The sequence below is a fragment of the Raphanus sativus genome, chromosome 2 (genome assembly GCF_000801105.2).
Source record: "Raphanus sativus cultivar WK10039 chromosome 2, ASM80110v3, whole genome shotgun sequence".
In the NCBI taxonomy this organism is placed as follows: domain Eukaryota; kingdom Viridiplantae; phylum Streptophyta; class Magnoliopsida; order Brassicales; family Brassicaceae; genus Raphanus; species Raphanus sativus.
The window spans coordinates 21,091,277-21,118,481 of record NC_079512.1 but is presented as its reverse complement, the minus strand read 5'-3'; the positions used below and the strand labels follow the sequence as shown (position 1 = coordinate 21,118,481).

The 27,205-nt window shown below is 33.0% G+C and overlaps 2 protein-coding genes, 2 long non-coding RNA genes and 1 pseudogene across 5 annotated transcripts; 1 reads left to right on the top strand and 4 right to left on the bottom strand.

Moving 5' to 3' along the window:
- Positions 1-3,503: 3,503 nt before the first annotated feature.
- Positions 3,504-4,865, bottom strand: LOC108837231 (pumilio homolog 18-like; annotated as a pseudogene).
- Positions 4,866-5,006: 141 nt separating this feature from the next.
- LOC108829467 (uncharacterized) lies at positions 5,007-7,054 on the bottom strand. The gene is made up of 9 exons (XM_018603122.2): positions 6,835-7,054; positions 6,662-6,747; positions 6,493-6,540; positions 6,306-6,394; positions 6,144-6,197; positions 5,847-5,914; positions 5,689-5,735; positions 5,504-5,601; positions 5,007-5,313 (listed from the first exon to the last, which is right to left on the bottom strand). The coding sequence occupies exons 1-9, from the start codon at positions 6,900-6,902 to the stop codon at positions 5,197-5,199; spliced, it is 675 nt and encodes a 224-aa protein (XP_018458624.2). The 5' UTR covers positions 6,903-7,054; the 3' UTR covers positions 5,007-5,196.
- Positions 7,055-8,207: 1,153 nt separating this feature from the next.
- On the bottom strand, positions 8,208-9,546 carry LOC108840199 (transcription factor MYB59). Of its 2 annotated transcripts, none has more exons than XM_018613032.2 (3): positions 9,282-9,546; positions 9,040-9,169; positions 8,208-8,925 (listed from the first exon to the last, which is right to left on the bottom strand). In XM_018613032.2, the coding sequence occupies exons 1-3, from the start codon at positions 9,400-9,402 to the stop codon at positions 8,475-8,477; spliced, it is 702 nt and encodes a 233-aa protein (XP_018468534.1). In that variant the 5' UTR covers positions 9,403-9,546; the 3' UTR covers positions 8,208-8,474. The 2 variants fall into 2 exon arrangements, with proteins under 2 accessions (XP_018468534.1, XP_018468535.1); XM_018613033.2 differs by having other exon boundaries at positions 8,209-8,925; positions 9,250-9,475.
- A 5,458-nt stretch (positions 9,547-15,004) lies between these two features.
- LOC108834506 (uncharacterized) lies at positions 15,005-18,770 on the top strand. The gene is made up of 4 exons (XR_001946844.2): positions 15,005-15,206; positions 15,325-15,640; positions 16,611-17,083; positions 17,238-18,770. It is a non-coding gene; the product is annotated as an uncharacterized LOC108834506 (long non-coding RNA).
- Positions 18,771-22,467: 3,697 nt separating this feature from the next.
- On the bottom strand, positions 22,468-23,982 carry LOC130507877 (uncharacterized). The gene is made up of 2 exons (XR_008942498.1): positions 23,772-23,982; positions 22,468-23,686 (listed from the first exon to the last, which is right to left on the bottom strand). It is a non-coding gene; the product is annotated as an uncharacterized LOC130507877 (long non-coding RNA).
- Positions 23,983-27,205: the final 3,223 nt, after the last annotated feature.

The window sequence follows — 27,205 nt, the reverse complement described above, 5'->3', positions numbered from 1 at the left end:
TAATAAAATAGAAATGACAAATTTTAGAGTGGGTACAACATTTTTATTGTGATTTCCACGTTTTTCCTTGCTAAATTTGTAGTTTTAGCGTAAATTAGATTATGACTCGCCCTTTTAAAAGGCGAGTATATTTTTGGTTTGAATTTTTTTTGAAAATTTTAATTTTTATATTTAGTTTTTTTTAATTATATTTATATTTAATATTAATAGAATATATCTAATATTTTTTAAATAAATGAAATACATAATTGGACCATACATTTATCAATCGGACATGATTGTGTTTTAGTAGAATAGATGATATACAATGGAACTTCTATAAATAAATAATAATGGAACTTTGAAATTTTATTAATGTAGAGATATATTAATATAAAATTTTCTTTATTTAGAATTTTTATTTTGAGATATATTTTTCGAAGATAAGAAAAATATTTGATTTTAGTATATAGATATTAATTGTTATTTTTTTGAAATTTGACATTTATATTAATTTTATTATATTATTTAGTGTATATAGTATATATATTGCATAGAAATTAAATGTGGTTTTAAATATAATATTACTAAATATTATCAAAATATATTAAATGTTAAGAAAATATAAAGATAATTTTATTGTGAATATAAACAAAAATATAATAATAATAGGTTCTTACTTATATAATATATGTATACATATAAATTATTAATTTATAATTTTAGTGGGATTATATATTTATAAAGAATTTTCTAAAATATATTTTTTATTGATTTGTGTCAAATTTGAATCGGTACCAGACAAAATTTATTAATTTATAGAAACTATTAATTTATCGTTTATAACTAAAAAGTGATTTTAAATTCAAAATCTACAAAAACATGAATTTTTTTTTTCCGATTAACTGAACGCCTATGGTCAAATCGTACGACAACAGGCCTGCCGCTTCACGATTTTTACCTCCACTTCAAATGTTATAAACGGTTCACAATTTTCTTTTGACGTTAACGATCCTCTTGAAGCATATATATAAACTTGAACTCTTGTTTTAATGAATGTTTTCTTGAGTTTCAAAAAAAAAAAAAAATCTTAAATAAGAATTTATGATACTTTCTCTACTTTAATAGAAAGCCATTTACTGGTAAAAAAACCATATAGACTACTGTAACACTAGTATTCGACAAATAAAATGACTTGAGAAAGTCGTAATGAACTTAACCAACAAGTAAAAAAATCGAATATATCTATACAAAATTTAGATAAATGAATAAAATGCATACCATATAATGACAAAGAGAAGAGATTAAGACTTTTTAATCCTAATCTATATACAAACCCGATCAAATAAACTAGATCAGTAATGTTTACAATTTTTCTATGAGCGATATATTATTAACTTGCCATATTGTTTTTAGTTGGCCTATCAAACCTTATGGAACTCGTGATGTTATATTTTCTAGGACGGCACATAGCAACAGATACAAGTCATATATAGACAATTATCATCTTTCATGCCTTGGACCGTAAATTGAAAACTATATTACACATGTCTCACTTCTGAATGATTCGTCTAAAAGTCGACTTAAGGATACTAAATGCTTTGACTACCAAATCCAATCAGTTTGAACTTATCTTCAAATGTTTGTGACAAAACAAAACATTTTATTTCGATCCTCCCAACGATTATTCGTTCCATTTTTAGAATGGTTGTGGTCCACGACAGTTGGCACAGTTTGCTTTCTATCACAACCATTTTCGCTGTCGGATGGTTCAGCTCCAACCATATTTGCTTGACTATTAGAGCGATTTCATCTACTGTCTATATGAATGAACAAACATCTATAAAAATTTCAAACATGTCGAAAAACGAATTATGCAAAAACAAAACGTCTGCTTGAAATCAAACTTGTATAGCATATAAGAAAAATTGACAATTTAACGACTTAATAGACTAAAATAGTATGATTTGATCATTCAACAGTCACTTGGTGTATTGGTTCGATAATTAGATCTTTCACAAACCTTGAGTACTTCTGTTAATGATGTTGATTATCATCCAGTCTAAGATGATTTACATTTTGACACAACTTTATTTATGCTCATTGGTGGTTCCGGCCAATAAATAAGAACCTTTTGTGATAACAACTCTTATCATTAAAGTCGGTCCAAGGGTTTGAAATCTTGAAATTTAATGTTTTCCAAAATATAAAGTTTGGGAACTTTTTCGGTATTAATTGTGACCACATTCCTTGAGGTACACGAGTAGTTGACTGGTAATCAATGCTGCAGCAGAGGAAAACATGTTTCTCTATGGAATTTGGAGTCGAGCAACTTTATTGCTATGGTTCTCAAATTGAGGTTCTACCTTAATTTTATTTTCATTTTAATTTTTATTTACATAAATTAAAAACTATGTAACTTAATATATTAAAAAAATAAAAATATAATTATATATATAATCATATTTTAACTAATAGAAAAATAAAATTGAAAATCTTATTAATAAATTTTTCATTGAAATTATAAAATAACACTTATTTTAAAACAAAACAATTTATCTACAACGACAACTAAATCAAAACATAAAGAGTAATATTAGGATTTTAATGAAATTGAATTACTTGATTAAATTTATATATTTCATAAAAATCAAACCATTTGCGAATTGACATTTGTGAAGAGAGTTTCTCATGAATATCTAAAAATATCATTTGAGATAATTTTTAGCATGGGGTTCTCCATTCGTAGTACCCATGAAATATTATCATTTTTACATATTTAAATTTATGTATGTATCAAGAATCCTATGTTAATTTTTTTTCCTAATAGAAGTGCTTTTATGGTCTAGCTAGTTAGACTGGATACGAAGTCTTGTTATTCTGGCTTTTGGGCTTTATGATGTGATTACAGTTTAAAGAAAACCCATAAATTGTTAACAAACGAAGAATTAGATTAGTGGATAAAACTATTAGATCATCTAGTAAGGATATGATTTCTTTTTTGATCAAAAAAAAAAAGAAAGTTAATCTAACATGGACCCATGGTTTGAGCTTCTGTCATACGGAAATGTACATGCTTTCAGGTTTAAAACCTCTTAGTATTTTTTTTTTAAAATACAGTGTATATGAAGGCATATGTTTATCTTTATTGAAGTAAGAGTTCAAAATGAGGCTACAATATGTTGCATACTCGCATATGTTCCTTTAATTTAAAAAGAGGGAAATGATCGGAGCATAAGTTTTACATTACAAGTTTCAGAAAAATAAGTTATACATTACATGAATTCTACGCTGTGCATGGAGATACTATGCATGTACACTAAATGATTTTTTCTCAAACTGTTCGATAATGATTGTTATGAAAACTGGTAATAAAACTAACATTATTACCTTATTCCAACATGTAAACGTGTGTTTCGTGTAATATACAATTTTAAAGAAAGTTTTTGATGAACATTCTCGTTTTACAATTTGCAACTCTTCTTCAGAAAGCCTTTTTCTCTTCTTCGGAAAACCTTTCTTACAAAGTACTTACAAAATATCTTGAATTATCATTCAATCGGACCTAAAACATAATCTGAAAATTTTGAGCACTGTAGCTGGCTTGATACAACATAGATGAACATTTTATGTAACTCTTCTTCAACAAGACTTTCTTACAAAATATCACTTGTTACCATAAAATCGAACCTAACACATCAAAGTTTTAAGAATCTGAGCAATGTATAACTAAATTGAGACAAAGACAGTAAGAAACACCCACTACAACTATTCTGGCCAGCTAAGGGTAACTTAAATAGTCAACTCCAAGATGTTTGCAATGTTGCTTCCGTGATACCTACGCAAGAGGTGGAGAAACGGCATGAACTTGTGCGCCAAACCCCGAAACAGATCAACCCTAGACATCTCTTGCGTGGCTCTCACAGCCTTGAGCGCCATGACATTTCCAAACTCATTCCTTGCCAGCCCATCAATCTGTCTTCGTCTTACTCTAAAAACTCCAAAACCACTACAGCCATCGACTCCTCCGCTTCAAGAAGTTTTTCTACGAAATAGCTTCCGTATATGATCAACACAATGGCCACGAAGACTAACAGCAACGTTAAGCGTGCAATGCAAGTCATACAATTTAAGTACGTGTTGGACAACAAAGTTCCCTGAAGGATTGTCTAAGTTAGGAAGAGAGCGTTGCGCGCGACTACGTCTAGTAACAGGTTTCTGTAGAAAGGTTCATTCGCGTCAGTTACGATTAAGAGCGATGCAGCCGTACTAATTACGACATAGCTCGTATTGTACATAGAATGCGTAACTGTCGGTTATGATGTGGAAGAAGCGACGCAAAATAGCGGCGTAGAAAAACGCATCCACGTCATCTGATATACCGACCCGTATTCGGAGTCTGAAGACTGACGTTAGCAACGACACCATAATCCGAAGCTCTTTCCGGTCTAACTTTGAGATAATCTCTTTAAACTGGGTCACACCTTCGCCGCTAGTCATTAGGTTTAAACAGCGCGTTTAAGAGAGTATCTGATACAGCGAAGGCGCGTGGGACAAATCTAGGAGGCATGGAACCAGAGATTCCTTTAGAGAAACGAATATGTTGTAAATCATTGAACATGGTCGACATGGAAAAGGGACTATTATCAGCCTTTGCCATTGTACAATAACTAATATTAACAAGGGAAGGATTAACAAATTCGTCTGATTTTTAACTGTGGGGGATCTCGGTAACAATTATTCTCTCTATTTCATTTTAGTTGTTTAATTTTGTACACAAAAAACATTAAGTTTTATATATTTTATAAATAAAAACATTATTATCTATACATCTAACAACATTTCAATGAATAAAAAATTAAATAAGTCAATAAGTTTTTACGATATTTATTTTGAAGCGAAAATTTTATCTATAACGATAAATTAAAACGGAGGAAGTAATTAAAAAAAGAAAATTTATTAGGAGATTCTTTTTTCCTTGTCTTTCATTAGCTATGATAATTTTACGAATAATTATAAAAAGGAAATAGGACAAATTGATAATATGGCATGATTAAATTATTCAAACCATAACTAAATTATTGTCGAACAAACCACAATTAAATTATTTAAACTTTTTGTAAAAGGAATAAAAAACTAAAAGCACATAGAGCGATAACATAAACAAGGATAAAGATAGACATATCTGAGGAGATGATTGAAGCCTTGAAGGGAGTTTCACATTCTCTTTCTCTTGCCCTCATGCTTCTCTGCTTTTCCAAGCTTAGACTTTCTTTGTCTGAACAGCTGGAGATAAAGCTTCAACCAAAGGAACGGGTATACCAAGAGGACGGCCTGAATAAAAACGCCATAAGCATAGCAAAAACAGAAGGCCATGAAGATTCAAGAAAGATAAACGTTTTTTCTGAAACAGAATCTACAAAACGCTGCTTAAAAAATAACGTGCACAGCTTAGCTTCATTACGATTTCCATAAACGATACTTAAAGCAAAAGGGGTATAGTTGATGGAGAAGAAGAACATACCCAAAGGAAATCGTAGTAACTGAAGGGGAAAACAGAGAAGAAATTCGCATAAAGGTTCCTTTCTTTAACATGTGGAAGCGCTTTGTACATGACTAATACTGCAGAAACATTGGTCAAAGTCAAAAAAACAAGAAACGAAAGAAGTCTTCAGAACAATTAGATGTTATACTTTTCAAAGCACTCACATTCACCCACTAGTCCCGTTGGATAGATCATGATGAATCCAGTGTACCTGGATGTAATAAAAACACATTACGCAATCAGTTCAACTCCAAAAGAAAAAAAAAATGCTGTCATAAGAATGTTTCAGATCAAAAACAGTGATTAAAGCTTGATTCAGTACCTGAGATAGGTTAGCCAATAGGGACATTTACCAAGGCAAGTTAAAGCATAGTGAGGATATCTGATCATCTGCATCCAATTCAATCACTCAGCTTACACATAAAGAGTAATAGTAATACAACTAGTCATTGTTCCACTTAGATAATGCTCCATTCAGCTAAAAATATATATCTCTCAATCTACACAAACCGCTGCTAACGTATGTTCAAAGGTCTCCTGGATATTCTCTCATACCAGAACATTGAGATCACATGTTTCTTTTAAACTGTCACTAGTTTGAAGATCAATCTAAACTCACCTCCCCGATACACCAAGCTACTAGTGTCATTGCCAGCCATGGCGAATCCTGGACCTGAAAAGATGAATGTCAAAACAGAATCACACTGCTAGCTTTGGTGTAACATCTTCGCAGCTTACGGTAAAGCAATTCCAAGAGTAAAAAAAATCACAAAAAAAAAACCTCATTGATCTGTCCAACAATGGCTAATATGAAATGTGTTCTTCCACTCCATTGCATCAAAGGAGATAAGAAACCGCTCGGCACAATTCCTTTTTAACATTTCGAATAGAATCAATCAATCAATCAATCAGCCCTGCGATTCATAACTCATTCACTCCAATTAAATCACAAACATCAAAGAGTGTACCTATGGCTCCGTGAAGAACTTCAAGAACTGCAACAGTTTGCATCACACCTGAACCCAATCCAAAACCAACAGAGATCACTCTCACTAATACTAATCAAGCACCGTTCAAAAGCTTTTTAATAAGATAAGATCGAAACAAATCATAAGCGTTACAGAGGATCTCTCTCACTTATCAAATATCCAGCGGCAGCGTAACCGCCACTGATCGTCTTGTTCGACAAAACGCTGCTAATGATACTCAGAAGCGAAATCGTCCTGTGCTCGAAGAACACACAAAAATCTCATTGAATAAACAGACAAAAGAAGGCGAGAGAGAGTGAAAGCGAAGAGAGAGAGAGATACCATGACGAAGCTTGGAGAAAATTGTAAGCGAAGAGATAAGACTTCACCAACGGCGGCGACGACGACATCTACGAGTAAAACTGTACTCTAGACGATCGGCGATTTGTAATCCGGCGGGCGGAGGCTCGAATAGTAGTGGCTGCTCGTTCGTGTGGATAAGCATTTCGACGGCGGGTTAAGAGAGGTTCGGGTGACGTCACATGATTGCGTGGCCCTGAGTCACTCGTACAGTTACGTTGGTTAATGTTTCAGCTAATTTTGAATATTTTCATATTTTACACTAACGCACCCCTGAAGTACTTTTAGTTTCGATGTAACACCAAAACTATATAAAATTAAATTAAACATCCTTTCTATAATGAGACGGACACAAACGCAATCCTTGTAGTTGTTGCCCAAAAAAAAAAAAATTGGCTCTTTTCGTTTAGGAGTGTGATTAATAATGATATATTTTGATAATCTCCTTGTGATTTTAAGATATGCATGGATTCATATCAACTTGGTTTTTTTTTAACATACTCTTCCGATAACTTTGGGTGGAAAGGGGGTGGTTTTGTTGGGTGTTTGCTTATAATATTTTTTTATTGACTGATTTATGGTAAGATTAGGACTTTAATTAGTCGGATTATTACTCTGCATGCGGATCTTAATCTATCCCCATCCATTTGTTCTTTCTTCTTCTTAGTGGGGCAGGTAAAATCAGATTAGGAAAGATATCTGCTCTAATTGTTGATATATACGCCTATCAAAAGATTCAGAAAACTTGTCTAGTGAGAAATCAACCAGTCATTTTTAATATTTGCTTATTGCATACTCTTTGTTAATTTTTCTTTATTTGAGCTGATTATCCTTAATGCTCCTTTCTCCAGTTTTTAATTGATAAATAGTTGCTTGCATGCTTTTAAGCAGCCATCCTTTTCTTCTTTTCGTTTTTTTTTTTAATTCATTGAAATTTTAAATATTTTCAAGGAAACGTTGAAGTCTCTTGAATTGCTCATATTATACATGAAATAAAGAATGATATCTTACCATAAAGACTATAGTGGGAACTGGCCTTTTTATTATTATCATGGTGCATTTTCTTAAACAGATAAAAAGAACTTACTCGATTTTATCAATAAGATGATAAAGCAGAAGAATACATTCTTTTTTTCACAAAGTTGGCTTAAGCTTTACAAGTCAAACCTATTATCTTTGATTATTTAGCAGATGAATATGCCTTGTTCTAATCATATTTCGACTTGCTTATTCCATTTTTCTTCCTTCACTACATGGTTTTGAACTTTTAATATTGGATACTCACATCTCTCTGATGGATCAACATTAATTTCTATACAAACTTTCACAAAGAAAACATCGAAGTCTATTTATTTTGGAAATAGAATTTTTACTTGTATTATACATTAGTATCCATGCAATGATGCAAAGGCATCCGTGTAAGAAGAAGAGATGGATATGATTTTTTTTTCACGCACTCTACAAACTAACATACATGAAGGAGATGACATAGGATGATGATTCTGACTACACGTGATATTAGTACAGTGGGTGGTGTTTTCTTATGTAAGTCATGGAATACTACAACAGTCGTTTGACAATATATATAGGCAGCACATATAAACATTAAAATGTTAAAAATCCTAGACTAAAGACGACCACGATGATCTACCATGCTCAAAAGTGAGAGGAAACTGATCAATGGCAAAGGAAGACATCTTACTTTCATCTGCATCGATGTTCCATATAGACTCCAAGGAGCTTTCCCATGCTGGAGAAGCCAGAGGAGGGAAGTTCAAGTAGCAGCTTTGCTCTGCCGGTTTTGTAATGCTTTCACCAGATTGATCAATCTCTCTCCATATGTCATCCATAGAGTAGTATCTGTCTTCACATTCTTGATTCATTTTCCCTTTAGATCCTCCAGTGTCTTGAGTAGTTGCGGTGGTCATAGATGATGAGCAGAAGTTTGAAGATGAGGAAGCTGGCGACATAGGCCGCTTCTTCTCTTGTGCCTTTTTCCTCATATGAGTCCTCCAATAATTCTTTATCTCATTATCGGTTCGACCCGGTAATTTCCGGGCTATTTTCGACCACCTGCGTATAAATAATATTAGCAATGTTCATACAGCAACCAAAAATAAAAAGAAGAAAGATTTTAGAAAACATTTTTTATAGGGTTTCTCTGTTTCTTGAAGATTTCTTTCTGACCTGTTTCCCCATTTGGCGTGAAGCTCAAGGACAAGACGCTCTTCGTCAGGAGTCATCTTACCACGTTTAAGACCGGGATGTAGGTAATTAACCCACCTTAGCCTGCAACTCTTTCCTGTTCTATTTAAACCTACAACCAAAACCAGGTCATATCTTTAATGGAAGGTCCTTTGCAAAGACCAACCATTTTTCCAAACACAAGCCCTATACCTATTCCTATGTTTCTCCCTCCACCTTCAAACCTGAAACTTTTGCTACAAAATCCCATCTTCGATCTCCGAACATGTGGACAAAGTTGACCAAGAGGATGTCCTCTTGTTCTGTCCACGGTCCTTTACGGTATTCAGCTTGGACATTCTTCATCTCTCGCTCTCTTTCTTTTCTCTTTCTCTCTCTGAATATAAGAGTTACTTCTCAGCTTGTTTTTATGGGAATCTATGGCATACTCTAGACAAATGTTTATATAAGCCAACTTGAACACTGTTGTGTCTACGCGATATAACACTTACATTATTAAAATTCTCTAATGATTTGTTTTTATAATCTTTACCGTCCATATGGTGAGCGATTTTGCTGATGAATAGTGTGGGGTCTCTTGTTTTTATGATGCCATCAAGCCATTAGAGAAGAATATATAAAAAAGGAAATGGTCGTTAATAGGCGATTGATGCAATACTCCCACCAATGCTGCCTTTTCTCTGTCTTTTTGTGTGTTACAATAAGAACACTTTCGTATACTCTAATTTATTTTGGCAGGTCCTAATAGTTTCAATTGCACTCTCTCTCGCCTGTCGGTAAAATATTCAGCAGCATCCCAAAATCAAACCAGAAGAGTAAGTAAGGTAAACTATATATATATATAATCCATTATTATCTAAAACGAAGAAGTATATAAATATTATACATACACATTATTAGTTTTCTCTAATCTCAAGATTTCAACAATATGGAAGAAATATGTGTGAGAAAAAGAAGGCTCTAGACATTTTTAGACTATTTTGTGAGGTTATAATTGCAATTTGTCCCTTGACTTTAGTAAAGGTTAATCTAGATATCACTGTAGAAGCTTATGTAAAAGGCAAAGAAACGAGAAATTCTTATTAAAAAGAATCATATGTAAAGGGAGTCGAATTGTTTTTGGTGTCTGATAAGTGGCTTTAGCAGCAGTGATGTTTGGAGTTTTGAGGCTCCTAAGTCAAATAATAGAATAGTGGGAGTAATTTGTCGAACCAGTTCTGAGGGATTCAAATGCAGAGAGAATGCAAGTATTTGCCTAATCTAAGTGCAATCAGTGAATTTGATGGTTTTTAAACTAAAACTAAAATGCAAGTAACAGAAATGGTACTTTTAAGCTATTGGAAAGGAGAACTCATGGGTACAGGGATTTAGACCTTGGGTGATCAGGTTTCGAACTAAGGAATGTAAATGATAAATCAAACTATCAACCTTAAGCCTAGACACAATTCTAAGCAAGCTCTATGTCTAGATGAATGCTCATTTGCTAACATGTCTCAAACATCAAATGTCTTTGGTTGAATAACATGCAAGCATTCATTACTAACAAGTCTATTAGCTATCTTATCATCTTTAACAACAAATCTCTTTGGCAAAGTACACTAAAAGCTTAGGAGAGTTGACTCAGGCATTTCATCAAACACCTGTCGGGTGAGAAATGCCTAGAAATCACCCTTTGAGTGGCCTACTCAAATGATGCATTAAGATCACTCTACTATGCAAGGAACAAGTATGATCTATACCTAAAACATCCTAGAACTAGCCTAATCACCCTTAATCACCCTAACCCATGAATCCAAAAGGTGATTACTCACTAATCTCCATGATTCCTCTTAAACCCATGGTGGATTTCAGATGAATCATATAGAGAACTAGAAGAGAAAATCACAAGAACACAAGAACAATCAAAACCAAAAGAGAACTTTTCTTGAGAGAGTTTGTGTATTCCAATGTCAAAAAAATCATCTGCCAATGGTGGCTACAAAGAATACTTAAACATTAGGTTTTTCAGTGCAAAAACGTGCACAATAAATTGTAAAAAGGTCTTTGAAAATAATAAAAATCGTGCACTGATAACGCGGAGCGACCTCGGCCAGTCGCTCCGAGAGGTCGCTCTGGCTTCTTGAGCGACCTCGGGTGGTCGCTGCGAGGCGTCGCTCCGGAGGCATTTTCTTCGTCTTCGAGCCGTGTAAAGCCGAGCGACTTGGAGTGGTCGCTTCAGCTTTGGTCGTCAAGGTCGCTCCGGCTGGAGCGAGGTCTCACAGCGACCTCTGCAGGTCGCTCCAGGCTCCTCTCGTCCAATCATCCTCCTTTTCACATCTTTTGAGCTCCAAGTGCATCCAAATGTCTCCAATAACTTCACTTGGCACTCCAGTACCTAATAGAGACTTATGCATGCAAAATGCAACCTTAACATGTCTAAATCCTATTCTATATGATGAAAATGCTTATGAATGAATGGTTAAAACAATGCAAATATGCAAGACATCAAGCAGCACTTGAGATTGAAAGTTTTTCTTTTTGAACGTTTTTTGGTCAATTTTTTTTAACATTAAGAATGAAAGTTAGATACTTTAGATATTGTTTTTAGAATTAGGAGTTCATTTAGAGACCCAATAACTTATTTATTTAGTAGATGAGAAAGGCCAATTTATTTGCCTTTATATTGTGATGTGCCCCTTGGGACTCTGTTTTCTCTAGGACAGCTTGGATTTTTAGTCCATAATCTTTCAAAACCTAAGTTCAGTCACTGGCAATACTTGTTTATATATAAAGATATTATTTATTGGAATTTCATTAATCTTCCACAATTTGCTCAAGTTTGCAATTTATGTGCCTTACGTCTTCTAGATGCATGGATTAAGCAGCATAGACAGTGTTCTGAATCTGTGTGTGTAAGTACCTAATGTGCTGGTCCTTAGAAGCAGACAATAAGGAGCATATATATCATTTTTTTGTCAGTAACTTAAACAGATTCATATAAACTCTGCAAACTACACTGGTTGTTCCGCATTCATATGAACAACAAACGAAAATTGTTTTTTTGTACTATGTGCAAACTGTCCGCTTTAGAATTCTGCGCTCATGGTATATCTTTCTTTTCTTAGCATATAACTTTAATTGGCAAAGAGTTCCCAAGATTCTTCAAATTGTTTTGTTCTGTGTAAAGCTCTGGAAATGACCTACAGGAATCTGAGAGAGTTATATGCAGATTGATGTTGCATAGTCCTTTTTACGTAGAAGCAATAATATGCCGAAATACTTAAAAGACTCCGGCTTTTAAGAATCTAAGATGGAAAAACTTGTTTTAAGGCCGTGGAAAATAATTACTGATTTACCAAGATCATGACATCCCTATTCTTAGTTCCCTTCTTCAATTTGGATCGTAAAATTAAGCTAAAGCTCTATGTTTATAGCTAAAAGGATCTCAATTGTTTGTTTGTGTTGGCGTACTTACTGTATTAAGATTTTTTTGGTTGTAATAACTCAAACCTGAATCATTTTGAAATTTTTTATGTGTTTGCACTTTTCAATGATATAACTAAAACCCGAAAGCTCAAAATTTACGTTTGAAAACAAGACTATATAAAGTTTCAAAAAAGAACAAGACTATATATCTTCTACAGACTTCCAAAGTATACACCTAATTACAAGTTATTTTTGGGTTCACCCCTAACCAACCAGTGCCGATCATGAGATATTTCAGGTCTAGTACAAAACTAAAAAATAGATCCTAAATGATAGCCGAAGAATTAAATTTTACATTATCCTTAATACTAATAAAAAATTATTAGTTATAAAAACTATCTTTCTATTTCTTTTTATTTAAAACTAGGAAATATTAAAATTTTATTAATGTTACATGTGTTTTATTATGTTACATATTTGATTAGAATCCATTTTATATCTCTTATGTTAACAAAGTAACAATAAAAACTGTAAAAAATTAGGCTATATATTATGTTTTTAAAATAAAATAATAGTAGTTGCAAGAAAATTAATATTTTGAATACTGTCAGCAAAACACTAAAAACACTAACTCTTATCTCTAAACCTTTGGATAAATCTTAAAATCTAGGGTTTATGGTTTATCAAAAGGTTTAGAGTTAATGTTTAAGATTTAGTGTTTACTATTTAGGGTTAACTATTTTGCTGACGGCGTTAAAAATATTTTTCAAAAAAACTTTTTTAGCAACTACTACTATTTTTATTTATTTTTATCCAACGATTTAAGAGATAGGCCATCTCTAACCACTACACTATTTTAGTATCAAAACTACACCATCTTAGTGTAATCTAGCACAAAATTTCTTTTCATCTCACCCACAATACCAAATATCACACTAAAAAAATATTCTCTATTATCATATTATTAAATAATTTTTTTTCTTAATTATTTAATATTTTAATACTCACTATTCTTAATACACAAGTAACTATTTTTGATAAGAGCTACACTAACAAATTTAAAACAATAATTATAGTTATTGAATAATACTATAGAATACATATGAAATTAAAATAACTAAAAACATATCTTCGAAGATTTGTAGATTTGAGGTAGCAAAAATGAAAGAAGAAAATAAATATTATTCGCAGATTTGATTCATGATTACATCGAAAGTAAAAAAAATTTTTTAAGAAAACGAGCTCAAACAAGTCAATCTGATGAACAAGGAGAAGGTGTCCAATACCAATATCATGGATCACAATATTGAAAAATCACAATATCAAGGAAATCAAGCTGAAGGAGAACCATCTTAAAGAGAACACCTTCAAGGTGAAAATCAAACCAAATGATCAAGAACATTATACCCGTATTATTATTATTTTGATGGAGTTGATAATAATTTTCTGGACTATTAGACTATTGTGTTAGTTTATCTGATCTTTTCCAATTTTTTTTGCAAATTTATTTTCTTGTATGTACTTTTTATGTTTGTTTGGTGTTTACTTGGGTATTTTTATGTATCTTAAATTATGTCTTTTAAATCTATTTTATGTATTACATCAATTAATAATTTATATTAACGAAATTTTTTAAAATACATAAATATTTGTAATAAGTAAATTTAATATCATAATTACACAACAGTGAATTTTATCTTTAGTTTTGTAAAAGTAACATAATCAACTAAACTAGTTAAAAATAATAAATATTCAAAAAAGCTATCCCATTGCTACAGTGTCACAATATATTTAGTGTTATACTATTACAAAAAAAACACTATAATACCGTCGAGTTTTGCCGTATTGGAGAAAAAATGTCAAATTTTACCACTATAGTGGCGTTTTGACGTCTTTTTTAGAAATCCTTGTTTAGTATTTTTAAGATTCAGTATTTAATAATTTTATTTATGGTTTATGATTTATCCAAGTGTTTAGTGTTTACCCAAAAATTTAGGGTTTATGATTTATGTTTTGCGGAAACGTTAAAAATATTTTAAAAAAATTGCAACTACTACTATTTTTTATTTACTTTTACCTTTTTATTTTAAAAACATAATTTAACTTAACAATATTTGATTTTTTAAATATTGAATATAAACTAACAAAATGCTATTGGTCGATGAACCTACAAATAATTCTATAATTCCAATTTTAGGTTTTGGATAGAGACTCTTGAGAGCAAAAACATATTCTCTTATTTTTCCGAGAAGGAAACTTACATGGATATTCCGTATTTGATTCGCAATAATTGCATCAACTAGGTCATTATGAAAGTTACAAGGTAGAAAGATACCGTTAATTAGCCCTATCAAATTGAGTTACAAGATTTGCTTATCCAAAAAAAAAAGAAAAAAATCTTGTTACTGTATATGGTTTTCACTTCTTTTTCTTGTTTCCTAATGGATTATGTGGTTGTGCTTGTAATACTTTAAATATATATGTGTGGAAGATTCTAAGGGTTCTAATGTTTTTGCCTGTTGTTTTCAAATTCTCTCGTATTGTCCAATTAGCCCTTATAAAATTCTACACAACACCGCAATAACAAAGATACTACATTATCATTATTGATCTGAGCCATCGATTTAATAGTAGTTGGATCTGATCATTTAAAATAAGCAGTAAATAATGAGTGACAGTTAGATTACTACATTTGGAAGAATATGCTAGTAGATGACTGAAGTAAAAAGAATAGTAAATGTCTGGTGGGTGCCGTCGCCAAAAACACATTTTAGTCGCTTCTCTAACTTTTCTTTTGTTATTTTATGAATTTCTCACTTTTCTTCCGATGTGTTCATAAATCTTGGATAAAGTTTATTTCAGGTGAGAGCTCTGCTTGCAAGGGGTGTTGATTCCAGTGGCGGTCTCATTTGTTTATGGCTTTTCGGCGAGGATGTGAAAGTGATGGCTCATGGTGGTAATCAGCTTTTAAGGTTCATAGAGTATAATGGTTTTTTTGTCGTTTGGATCCCTGCCGGATTTCATCTTTCGTTGCGAGAAAGTGAAGGCTTGCTCTTCAATCCAGTTCTTGCATTGTTTTGGCAAAAGAGGCTAGTGTGTAGTTTGGTTTCGCCGTCTTCTGTTTGCTTGTGCTTCAAAAGATGAGTTTACTAAGAGCCATCTAATCTGCAAGCGACAGGTAAATCCCGTCATCCGAGAAAATGAGATGAATCCTGTGGTTTCTTGTCAATGGTTGAGAACATCAAACAATATTCCAAAATTTTAGTTTTAGTCTAGTGGAACACGTCAGAATAATGAGTTGAAAAACTATTTTGGAAAAAAATAAATTGTATAAATTTGTTCAGTCGACTTGTAATCGAAACCGTATTTTTCGAGTTAAATTTATAAACATCATTTATATATATATATATATATATATATATATATATATATGTTAATCGGAGCTAGTTCGGACAATCTACACAATTTGATTAGTTTTTAAGATTTTTAAATTTTGATATATTTTCTGACTTTAATACTTTCTATGTTTTAATAAAATGTAAAATTTAAAAATTTCACATTTATTAAATTTTGATTATTAATATATTATTTTCTGTAATTAACTATTTCCATAAATTTTAACCAATAAAATTTCAATGACACACTATTATTTTTTAAATTTACAATTTAACGTTAAGTAATAGCACAAGTAAAAATATTTTCTGAAGAAAATATTAAAACATGTACTTTTATTGAAGATAATACTTTTAATAACATTTTTATAAATATTTAGTGGATACTATTAATAGGTTGTCTAGACATACATAGGGAAAAACATAAACCTTAATTAACCAGTTTTAAAGATTTGGTCCACATCTCTAACTCTGTCTTTCCACTTAAAATAAAGTAAATATAAAATAAAATAAAAAAAATTTACTTGATAAATAAAATAATTATATCCATTTTTCCTTTTTATTCATTATTTTATTTTCCATTCGAAAATGAAATATTGTTATAATAAAATTTAACTCCCTTTGAAATTTTTTTTTTTGAAAGAGAAAAAATAGAATTATACAGTAGAGATGTGCCAATTAATGAACATACTGACCATATTATTCTTTCTACAATATAATATATATAATATTATCACAAGTCGTGTAAAATTGCAGAATTCGAGTATTGGGCCTTCTTTTTGAAGTTGTCTTTGTAATGGAGGACCCAAAATTCTGAAGAGATTAGAGTGAAGTAAGCAGACAGATGTAAGACTGAGTTACGTGGACGCCACCACTTCCGTTGTGGCCACTCCACTAAGATAGATTTTTCCCCCTTAAATTCTTCTGCCTCGTGACTTGCGGAGTTTAAGATAAAAAACCTTTTGATCTCATACTATCTGTTTTTCTTTTATTACATCATAACATAGCTTCAGAATCCTTTGATCTATACTTGATTCAATTTGTTTGATTGCCTTACATGTGTGTTGTTTGAACCGAGTTTGGTCGGATATCAATAATAGAGACGAAACTCGTTGATGGATTAATTCAAAGAGTTTTATTAAATCGGCGAACGATTTGATTACAAATAAAAAAATTGATTGGAACGTAAATCGGTGTTCGGGGAACTTTTACCAGGAAAGTACAAGTCGGTAAGAATACAAGATAGTAAAATCCTAATTCTGGCCGTTAAGTATATATGTATATGTTTGGATTTTCCTCTTGTCTCTCCTTCCTTTCTTTATATAGATGCTCATTTGTCGCCTATTTCTAGATGGTCTGACCTAATGAGTTTATTATGGTCAGGTCAAACAGATGGACCGATTGACCCTTTTGGGTTGAGCTGGCGCACTTTTTTTGTGACGCCGAACGAAAAACTGGCCCAAACCGTTACTTGACCAGGAACCACTAACTTAACCCAACGATTTAGGCTGATCTGACAGATCGATTTCTTATTTTATGAGACTTGTGGAGGGATATATTCTATCTCTTACATGTTTTCATTCTAAATGCAAGCAGTTATCATGCATGCATATCTACATGCAGTAGGGATTAGCTACAAGACTTATCAAAACCAGACCATTAACTCATTACAGCTTCCGTATTTGGGAGTAAAGTGCTGGTTTGAGTCAATAAGAACATTCACTAACCACTCTAACACACGAATTACTTGTCACCATGTACTCGTGCGCATGCATGACATCTATTCAACACACACATACACATATGTTCATAAAAATTATTCAGTCAAGTATCTACACACGTTTTAACAAATGGACGGCAGTGTGTTAACATTAAATTCAATATATGTTTTGTAATAAAGGCCTCATCAGGGCTATCATGGTTTTCATGGGCCGGTAGCCAGAACAGGTTAGCAATTAGTCCCTTCCTCGGCAATGAGATCATCTTTTTTTTTACGCTGGAAATTTCATTGAACTTTGAAAGGATACAACAAGAATACATTTGTGAAATGCTAAGCTGACAAGTAACAAATACATTCAGAGTCTAAAGCCAGCAAGAACCAACCGATTCTTCTAGAGTCAAAAGGAATCAGAGTTAAAATATTGAGATCATCTTACCTGAGATATTGAGGTGCACTTTCTTTATAATTTTTTACGTATGTGAAAAGGTGGTATGGCATGGAGACTACTTGTCAATAATATCGAGGACTCTCTCGAGATCATTCTCACTTAATTAACGTTAGCGTACGCCATGAGTGATCCACCTATGGGAATAATATTATTATACATCAACAATATAATAATGCTAGTGCTTTAGGAAAACTAAAATACAAAAATATTCATTTGTCTTTTGGCAATTTACTCTAAGAGAATGGATTATATATTCCTCTATAGCGACATCTCGAAACCTTGCCACCGCTATTTATGAGGCTGTTGTCTAGTCCAGTAGTCCTAGTGCCCAATCTTGAAACTCCACTAGCTAATTTATCTTGAATAGCTTAACCCACACATATCAAACTAATCTTAGATAAACATCGCATAGGATAATTAAATTGATATTTGTCGTTAGGAATGCGTCATATTTGTTATATCACTGGAAGCTTTTATATCATATTTCATGTAATGATCTTACACTACAAAAAAAAGAAGTGAATTGGATCACTTAAATTGTATCACATAATTAAATGATTCTATTTCAAATCACTTATCTTTAAATGAGACAAATAAATATAAAGTAGCATCATTTAATAATACGTGATATTATTATTAATTTATTTTGCATCAATTCAATAAAATGATATATTTTTCGTATTTTGTATCACTTTACAAAAAATGTTACACTACAAAAAAAGAAGTGAATTGGATCACTTAAATTGTATCACATAATTAAGTGATTCTATTTCAAATCACTTATCTTTAAATGAGACAAATAAATATAAAGTAGCATCATTTAATAATAAGTGATATTATTATTAATTTATTTTGCATCAATTCAATAAAATGATATATTTTTCGTATTTTGTATCACTTTACAAAAAATGATTCTATGATAAAAAGTTGTATCAGTTAAATAAATGATGTATTCATTGTTTTTTGTTGACATCATTTATTATTAAATGATACATAGTTTACTTCAATAAACAATTGATGCCAACTTAAATTACATATAATTATATTATCTTTAACATCAGCTTAATAAAATGATGTTATTTTAATTTAATTTTGCATCAATTAAAAAAATTGAGTTAATATAAAGATAATTTACACCAATAAAACAGTGAACGTAATATCCCAGAAAAAATGGAACCACTATCATAACTACTTGAACCAATCTTGTTAAGAAAATATAATAAACAAACAAAAATAGATCACGATCGTAAAAAATATTTTGTGTTTAACTCTTTTTTTGCTTTTATTTGCTTGGCCATGTTCTCATATAACTGTTCACCTCAGTAAAACAACGCATGATGTTCTTTGTCAATAACTATATCTTCATCTTCATCTTCCTCTTACTCTTCCTCTTACTCTTACTCTTTCGATTTCTTATATTTTTTATCAGTTTAAAATTTATGGTTCTAACTTATATGAGCCATTATGATGACAATTTGTTTTTTCCTTACGAAGGATAGTGGAAGTTTATGAAAGGTATTATTTTCTTCCTTTTTCATTTCTTCAATTTCTTGAGAAAATTACAAGTTTATAGGTCTTCTGTTTATGGCTTACAGATCTTTGGGAATGTCCAGAGGTAAAAGTGGATACGGCACTGATTTGAAATATGGAGAAAAAGTAGAAGTCGGAGGAAGTCTTTACTCCAGCAACAAAGATTGAAATATGAATACAAAGTACAAAAAGAAAAGAAAGAAGAAGAATCTGGATTGAAGAAATTTTCATGGCCAATTCTGTTTATCTATTTTTACATTTCTTTTGTTCTTTATAAATTTATCTTCCTGCTTCTTTCTATTTTTTTTTTAATTTTCCGTTTGGTTGTATTGTCACTGAAAAAAGAAATTATTAATCAAAATGTTTATCTTTTTATAAAAATACTCTATAAACATAATTACAAAATAATAGTTGTAAATAATATAACAATTAAATTTATTTTTAAAAATATATCAATTTTAATTTATTATAATTAATTAAGATCAGTTATTGTAACCGATGTTAATATAAACATCAATTTAGAAATTGATGTAACTGTTAATATCATTTTTAACAATTGATACATATTAAAATCATCTATAAGAACTGATGTGAATATTATTATTTTTTGTATCAATTCTTAATAAAATGATGCAAATTATTTACACACCACTTTTAGAGTCATTTATTTAAGTGAGCAAAATTCTTTTCCATCATTTATAAGTGATGCCAAAATAGAAAATAAATGATGTTAAACCGTGTTTTTTTTTGTAGTGTTATTACTTACGACGCGAAATCTAATATCATACAAGACCTATACAAGACCAAGGGCATTACTGGTTTCTCTTCAACCATTAGCAAACGCAATTTGGCGGTTAATAGCGGATTTTAGCGTTTTAAAACAACCACAGAAAACACTATAAATCGTTTTAAATCGTTGCTAACCTTTTAAAATCAAAAGTTGGTACAAGCTAGCATTAGCGGTTGTGAAGGGTAAACTTTTTTTCTTTAAAAAAAATAATAAAATAAACTAAAAATTCAATAAAATTTTAAATTGAAATAACAGAAATTGTAAAATGTATAAACATTATATTTTAATTTATATTATAAAATTTTAAAACAAAAATATTTTCTATAATTTTTAAAAATTTAATAGTGTGATTTTATAAATATAATTTTATATTTATTATATTATAATTTTAATACTTTATAATTATATAAAATGTAAATATTGTTAATTTATTTATTATTTAACAGATGTTGTATTTGGTAGTTAACAAGTCATTAGAGTCTTCCAAACGCAGATATTTCTAACCTCTGTTCGAATTGTACAAATCTGTAAAAATCGATAAAACCGCAACCATCCGTATTAATCACATCCACAACTTCTATGGTATATCAGTCAACCCCTTAAAAGCACGTCAAACGCTTCCACGACGTACAATTTAAGCTGCCTGCAAATATCCGTAATAGGATTCTACGTACATGCATCATGCTTATATTGTTTTGAATATGAAATTTGTGGAATGAAAACAATAATAACAAGGAACAAACCATATCTTAATTTGTATCCTAAGGTACAGCATACACGTTACTACTTTTTTGTACCAATAATAACTACACAGTTATGCTCTTTTTTTAACTAAACAGTTATGCATTTATCACCAATTCGAAAATCCAAACTGGTAACTAGAATACAAGTTAAGTGATTAACACGCTACTACTTTGCAAACTATTACCTAAAATTAACGAGTTGGGTAATATTGTATTAAAGTGAGAAAGTTGAATAAAACTTAAAACAGTTATTTAATATCACATTCAGTCCAATTGGAAGTTTAGAATCCTACAAAAGAATAAATTACCACCACGAAAAGAAATATTACATATCGTTAAGTCGACACTGGATTATTCCTTACTTTGGAATTTAGACGAATCATGCAATCATCACTTTAGCAAAATAGTTAGAATAATTTCTTTGATTATCCAGACATTAAAATATTATACATTTTCTCGTTTTTCCTAAATAAGTTATTTCACATTTAAAATTATTACTTAGATAGAAAGTGTTCTCCAATTAAGCATCAAGCAGTCACTAGCTTTAGCTTTCATGATCAACTAGAAAGATAAGGCTTTCATCAGCCTTTTATCCTAATATACGTACGATATTTTTTTTTCTTATAGGCGTCACATATTAAACAAACTGATCAGCTCTATAGTGTTGATACGACTTTTATTTAGATATTTAATCATACCTGGCTTTCTGCTAGTGGTATGTACTCATTTGTATAATTGGCTTCAGAAAGAGGTTTTTCTTTTTTATTCGAAAGTGTTGGTTCACTATTGGCTATTCAACAGTTAAGCTTTAAGAACATGATTAATGAGAAGTTCTTAGGGTGAAATTCTTAGCGGAATATAAGAAACTGTTTCTTAACTTTTAACTAAAAAAAATAAGAACCGGCTTTTAAATAAGAACTTTTCATTAAACATGCTCTAATTGCTCTATCTGCCAAATATATTTTTATAAACCGAATTAAATTAGAGTAATTGCATTTCGTATACAAGGAAAACCACTTCATTTTCAAAATTCTAACAAATTGAGTCAACTCGTCACAATGAGTTAATTCCGCACCAACTCATCTAACCAACTCAACAAAACAATTTATCGTGCCATTACAATCATCGAGTCTTTTGGTTTCCACAGCCAACTCCTCTCTCAATTCCTTGCTTCTTGTCTTCATCAAATCGATACGAATTTGATTTTATAAGGATAAAAATCACATGAAACAAGCAACAAAAACTTAACCAGATTAAAAAAAGAATCGAAAAGAATTGAATAGAGGAATGAGTACATACTAAGCAAAAATGACATTTTTATTTTTTCGTACGATGATTTATGCAATTATGATGAATATAGTTTTCCAAGAAAAAAGACAAAATTGGATTATAAACAAATATATTAGAGAAATATACAAATATTGGACTAATCAATAAACTCATCTGTTTTTTTCTCGTAAAACTAGCTATAGACTTTGTGCAACTAATAATAGGGTTAGGTGCATCTTTTTTACTCTTATATGATTTGGATCTTAGCATGATTTTTCATCATTTTACTTATTGCAAGTTTTATAGTTATTGAGTATTTATTTTCCATGCAAATCGCTCTTAAATTGATGGTTGATGGACTATTGTGGACTTTTGGTTCAGTCAAACACCGAATGGGCTTCAGTGTCGAAACCCATTTCCGTGTAAACCTGCAAGAGAAACAAGGAAGCCCAAGTCTCAGCCCAGAAATAAACAAGTGACGGCTAAACTGAAACGGTGCGTTTCAAGAGTGGTAGAGTTTGTTATAACAAACTCATGAGCTGTCATCATCACTACGGCGAAGATAGAGAGAATCACATCGAGAGAGAAAGATCAAGGAAGAGAGAAGACGACTTAGCTTTGAGATCACGAGGTTGAAGTTCGACGGAGTCACGAAAGCGGTACACGATCAGGTTGGATCATTCCGGCGGTGACTTTCCGGCTTCATAGAGGAAGTGATAAGCTCGCTAAATCTCTCTTGTATTGCTCTGGTTTATTGGCTTACGCCATTATTGTTGAGCTTGTAACCTTGATCAAAACATTCAATAGTGATCAGTTGAGGGATGCCGTTCCCTCCCCGGTGAGTAGATCAGCGAACACCGGGTGAACAAATCTTGTGTTGTTCATTTGTTCTTCGTTGCTCTGTTCTCGAACCTGAAACGAAATCGAAGAAACCAAATCACGTTAACATTCAAGAAGCTAAACCTAACCTAATCGGATCTAAATTCTCAACAATTGGTATCAGAGCACAAGGTTGGGTGCTAAGGTAACGAGTAAGATCAGATCTGATAAGGAAGGAGAAGGAGAGGTTACTTATCTGTGATTACTTGCTGCGATCATTGAGGTTTGTAGATCTCCTGCTTGTGTTGCTGTGATTGCTGCTATTCGCTTTCTGTGTGCAGTTGCTCCTGAGATCCTTACGTTTCAAGATGGAGAGAACTCATGGAAAGTTCGAGATGGATAAGTTTGATGGAAAGGGGGACTTCGGTATGTGGAAGTACAAGATGATGGCTCAGTTGGAGATTCAAGGTCTCCTTGCAGTGTTACAAGACGACTTCGTGGTTACGTCAGTATCTGAAAAGCAAGAAGAAGGTGAGAAACCTAAAGTTGATCAGAAGAAGGCTGATAAAGATCTACGAGTCAGAAGCTTACTGTGTACCTGCTTGAGTGATTCAATCTTGAGGAAAATCATGCACGAGCAGACTGCTCTTGGCATGTGGAAGTCCCTGGAGAAGCTGTATCAGCTCAAGTCTCTTCCAAACAGGATCTATCTGAAGCGTCAGTTCTCCTGCTACAAAATGGAAGAGGATAAGTCGATTGAAGAAAATGTGGATGTGTTTCTAAAACTGATAGCTGATCTAGAGAGTTTGAAGGTTACCATTACAGATGAAGATCAAGCTATACAGTTGCTCTCTGGTCTTCCTACTGCGTATGAGCAACTGGTCCACACTCTTCAATACGGCACTGGCAGAGACACTCTCACTGTCTCTGAAGTTGTTACATCTGCATATTCAAAAGAAGCTGAGCTCAGACAGAAAGGTTTACTGAATAAAAAGAAAACTACATCAGAAGGCCTATCTGTTGAGTCAAGAGGAAGGTCGTCTAAGCGATCAGATAATGGTAACAACAAGAAGTACAACAGGTCTAGAAGCAAAGGTGATCGATCTAAGTCTAGAGGCAGATCAGATAAGACTAAGAAAGGCACGTGTTTCTCATGTGGCAAAGAAGGTCACTGGAAGCGTGATTGTCCAACCAGAGGACACAAAAATGGTGGTGAACAAGCAGTGAATTCAGTAACTGAGATAAGGCAACCGTTAGTACTTACAGCAAGCATACATGACTCTAGAGACGAGTGGGTTCTGGACTCAGGTTGCACATTTCACATTACACCTAACAAGGATGTCTTATTTGATCTACAAGAAGGAGATGGAAGCAAAGTTCTAATGGCGAACAACACTCAATGCGAAGTCAAGGGCATTGGTAAAATCAAAATTACTAATGAAGATGGAGCAGTGATTATTCTTAAAGATGTTTGCTATATGCCAGACATGAGCAGGAACTTAATCTCCTATGGAATGCTAGAGAAATCAGGGTGTAACTATCAAGGTGGAGATTTCACTGTGACATTCTACAAAGATGGACAGAAGGTGATCACTGGCAAGTATGAGAATGGGTTGTACTATCTACAAGGAACAGTGTCACGTGGTGAAGCTAATATCAGTGAGTCTACTGACGCAAAGACTACTATATGGCATTCACGGTTAGGACACATGAGTTCTAAGAACATGGAGATGCTCGTGAAGGAATGTTATATACCTAAGACTGAAGTGGGGAAGCTAGAGTTTTGTGAAGGCTGCGTATTGGGTAAATCACATAAACAAAGTTTCCCTAATGCAAAGCATACTACTAAAGGCATCCTAGAGTATGTGCATTCAGATCTATGGGGTTCTCCATCAACTCCAGAGAGTCTGGCTAGAAAGTTTGGGTCTACTTCCTAAGAACTAAAGACGAAGCATTTTCTAAGTTTGTGGAATGGAAAGAAGCTGTTGAGAGTCATACTGAGAAGAAGATCAAGTGCCTTCGCACTGATAATGGGTTGGAGTATTGCAATAAGCAGTTTGACGAGTTGTGCAGAAAGTCTGGAATCAAACGACATAGAACATGTAACTACACTCCTCAACAGAATGGGGTTTCAGAACGTATGAACCGCACTATAATGGATAAAGTGAGAAGCATGCTAGCTGAGACCGGATTAGGACAGGAGTTTTGGGCAGAAGCTACTTCTACAGCTGTGTATCTGATAAACAGGACACCAAATTCAACCATTGACTTTAAACTTCCAGAAGAAGTTTGGTCAGGGAATAGGCCTGATTTATCACACTTAAGGAGGTTTGGTTGCACAGCCTATGTTCACGTTACTCAGGACAAGACTAGCCCTAGAGCAGTTAAAGGAGTTTTCGTGGGTTATCCATTTGGTGTGAAGGGTTACAGAGTGTGGATTCCAGAGGACCTAAAGTGTACTACGAGCAGAAACGTTGTGTTCAGAGAGGATGAGATCTACAAAGACACGCAAGCTAAGAAGGTTACAGAGAGTGAGAAGGATTCAGGAAAGCAAACTAAGGAGCCGAATAAAAAGGTATCTTTCAGTCCAAGTCTGATTCGAGGACCGAGTGGTCCCAACTATGAACATGGTGAAACGTCTGATCCTGGAAACTCAGATCAGTCTCAACAAGATTCAGAGGTTCATGGGAGTTCAAGCGACTCAGAGAGTGACAGTGATACGGAAGGTTTGACGTTTGTTGAGGATAATGAATCTACAGGCTCTATTGATAACTACATGCTTGCGAGAGATCGAGTCAGAAGGCAGAATGTCAGGCCACCATCTAGATATGAAGATGCTAACCTAGTTGCCTATGCACTAGCTGTGGCAGATGATATTGAGAGGGAAGAACCTAAATCATACGAAGAAGCAAAGAGGAGTAAAGACTGGAAGCACTGGGATAATGCTGCAGACGAAGAGATGGATTCACTTGACAGAAATCACACTTGGGATCTCATTGAGAGACCAAAAGGTCAGAAGACCGTTGGCTGCAAGTGGCTCTTCAAGTATAAACCGGGAATCCCCGGTGTGGAGGACATGAGATACAAGGGAAGATTAGTTGCTAAAGGGTATTCACAGAAGGAAGGCATTGACTACAATGAAGTGTTTTCACCAGTTGTCAAGCACGTCTCCATAAGACTGATGCTTTCAATTGTGGTGAACAGAGACTATGAGTTAGAACAACTAGACGTCAAGACTGCTTTTCTACATGGGAACCTAGACGAAAGGATTCTAATGGATCAACCTGAAGGTTATGTGAAACCCGGGGATGAGAACAAGGTGTGTTTCCTAAGGAAGTCTCTATATGGTCTAAAGCAATCTCCTAGACAGTGGAATCTACGGTTTGACTGTTTTATGAAGAAAGAAAAGTTTCTACAGAGTAAGTATGATTCGTGTGTCTACATGAGAAGTGTTGATACTCCTAAGGAAATTTATCTACTTCTCTACGTGGATGATATGCTAATTGCTTCAGGAGATATGACTGAGATTCAGAAGATGAAAGACAGTCTGAGCAGAGAATTCGAAATGAAAGATTTAGGAAGGGCTTCCAGAATTCTTGGAATGGACATTATTCGTGACAGGAAGAAGGGAACTTTAGTACTCTCTCAGGAGGCATACATTGAGAAAGTTCTAAAGAGTTTCGGAATGCAAGATGCTAAGCCAGTCACAACTCCATTGGCGCCTCAATTCAAACTGAAGAGTCAAACCAAGGCAGAGGCGTTAGCAGGTGCAGCTGAGATGGAAGGAATCCCTTATGCAAGTGCAGTCGGGAGCCTCATGTATGCCATGATTGGCTCAAGACCAGACTTAGCACATGCAGTGGGAGTTGTGAGCAGGTTTATGTCTAAACCTAGTATGGAGCATTGGTTGGCGGTGAAGTGGATTTTAAAGTTTCTACGTGGTGAATCTAAAACCAGTTTAACATTTGTTAAGAGTGATGTGCGTTCTATTGAGGGTTTTTCAGATTCAGATTACTCGGCTGACTTAGACAG

What these genes read in the sequence shown, in the direction of transcription:
- LOC108829467 (XM_018603122.2), bottom strand. Translation starts at nt 6,902, where the DNA reads ATGTCGTCGTCGCCGCCGTTGGTGAAGTCTTATCTCTTCGCTTACAAT. An exon ending in TAGCTTGGTGTATCGGGGAG is followed by an intron (nt 5,915 to 6,143) that starts GTGAGTTTAGAT and finishes AATTGGATGCAG; the next exon opens with ATGATCAGATATCCTCACTA. An exon ending in TATTGGCTAACCTATCTCAG is followed by an intron (nt 5,736 to 5,846) that starts GTACTGAATCAA and finishes TATTACATCCAG; the next exon opens with GTACACTGGATTCATCATGA.
- LOC108840199 (XM_018613032.2), bottom strand. Translation starts at nt 9,402, where the DNA reads ATGAAGAATGTCCAAGCTGAATACCGTAAAGGACCGTGGACAGAACAA. An exon ending in TTTTGTAGCAAAAGTTTCAG is followed by an intron (nt 9,170 to 9,281) that starts GTTTGAAGGTGG and finishes TTTTGGTTGTAG; the next exon opens with GTTTAAATAGAACAGGAAAG. An exon ending in CACGCCAAATGGGGAAACAG is followed by an intron (nt 8,926 to 9,039) that starts GTCAGAAAGAAA and finishes ATTTATACGCAG; the next exon opens with GTGGTCGAAAATAGCCCGGA.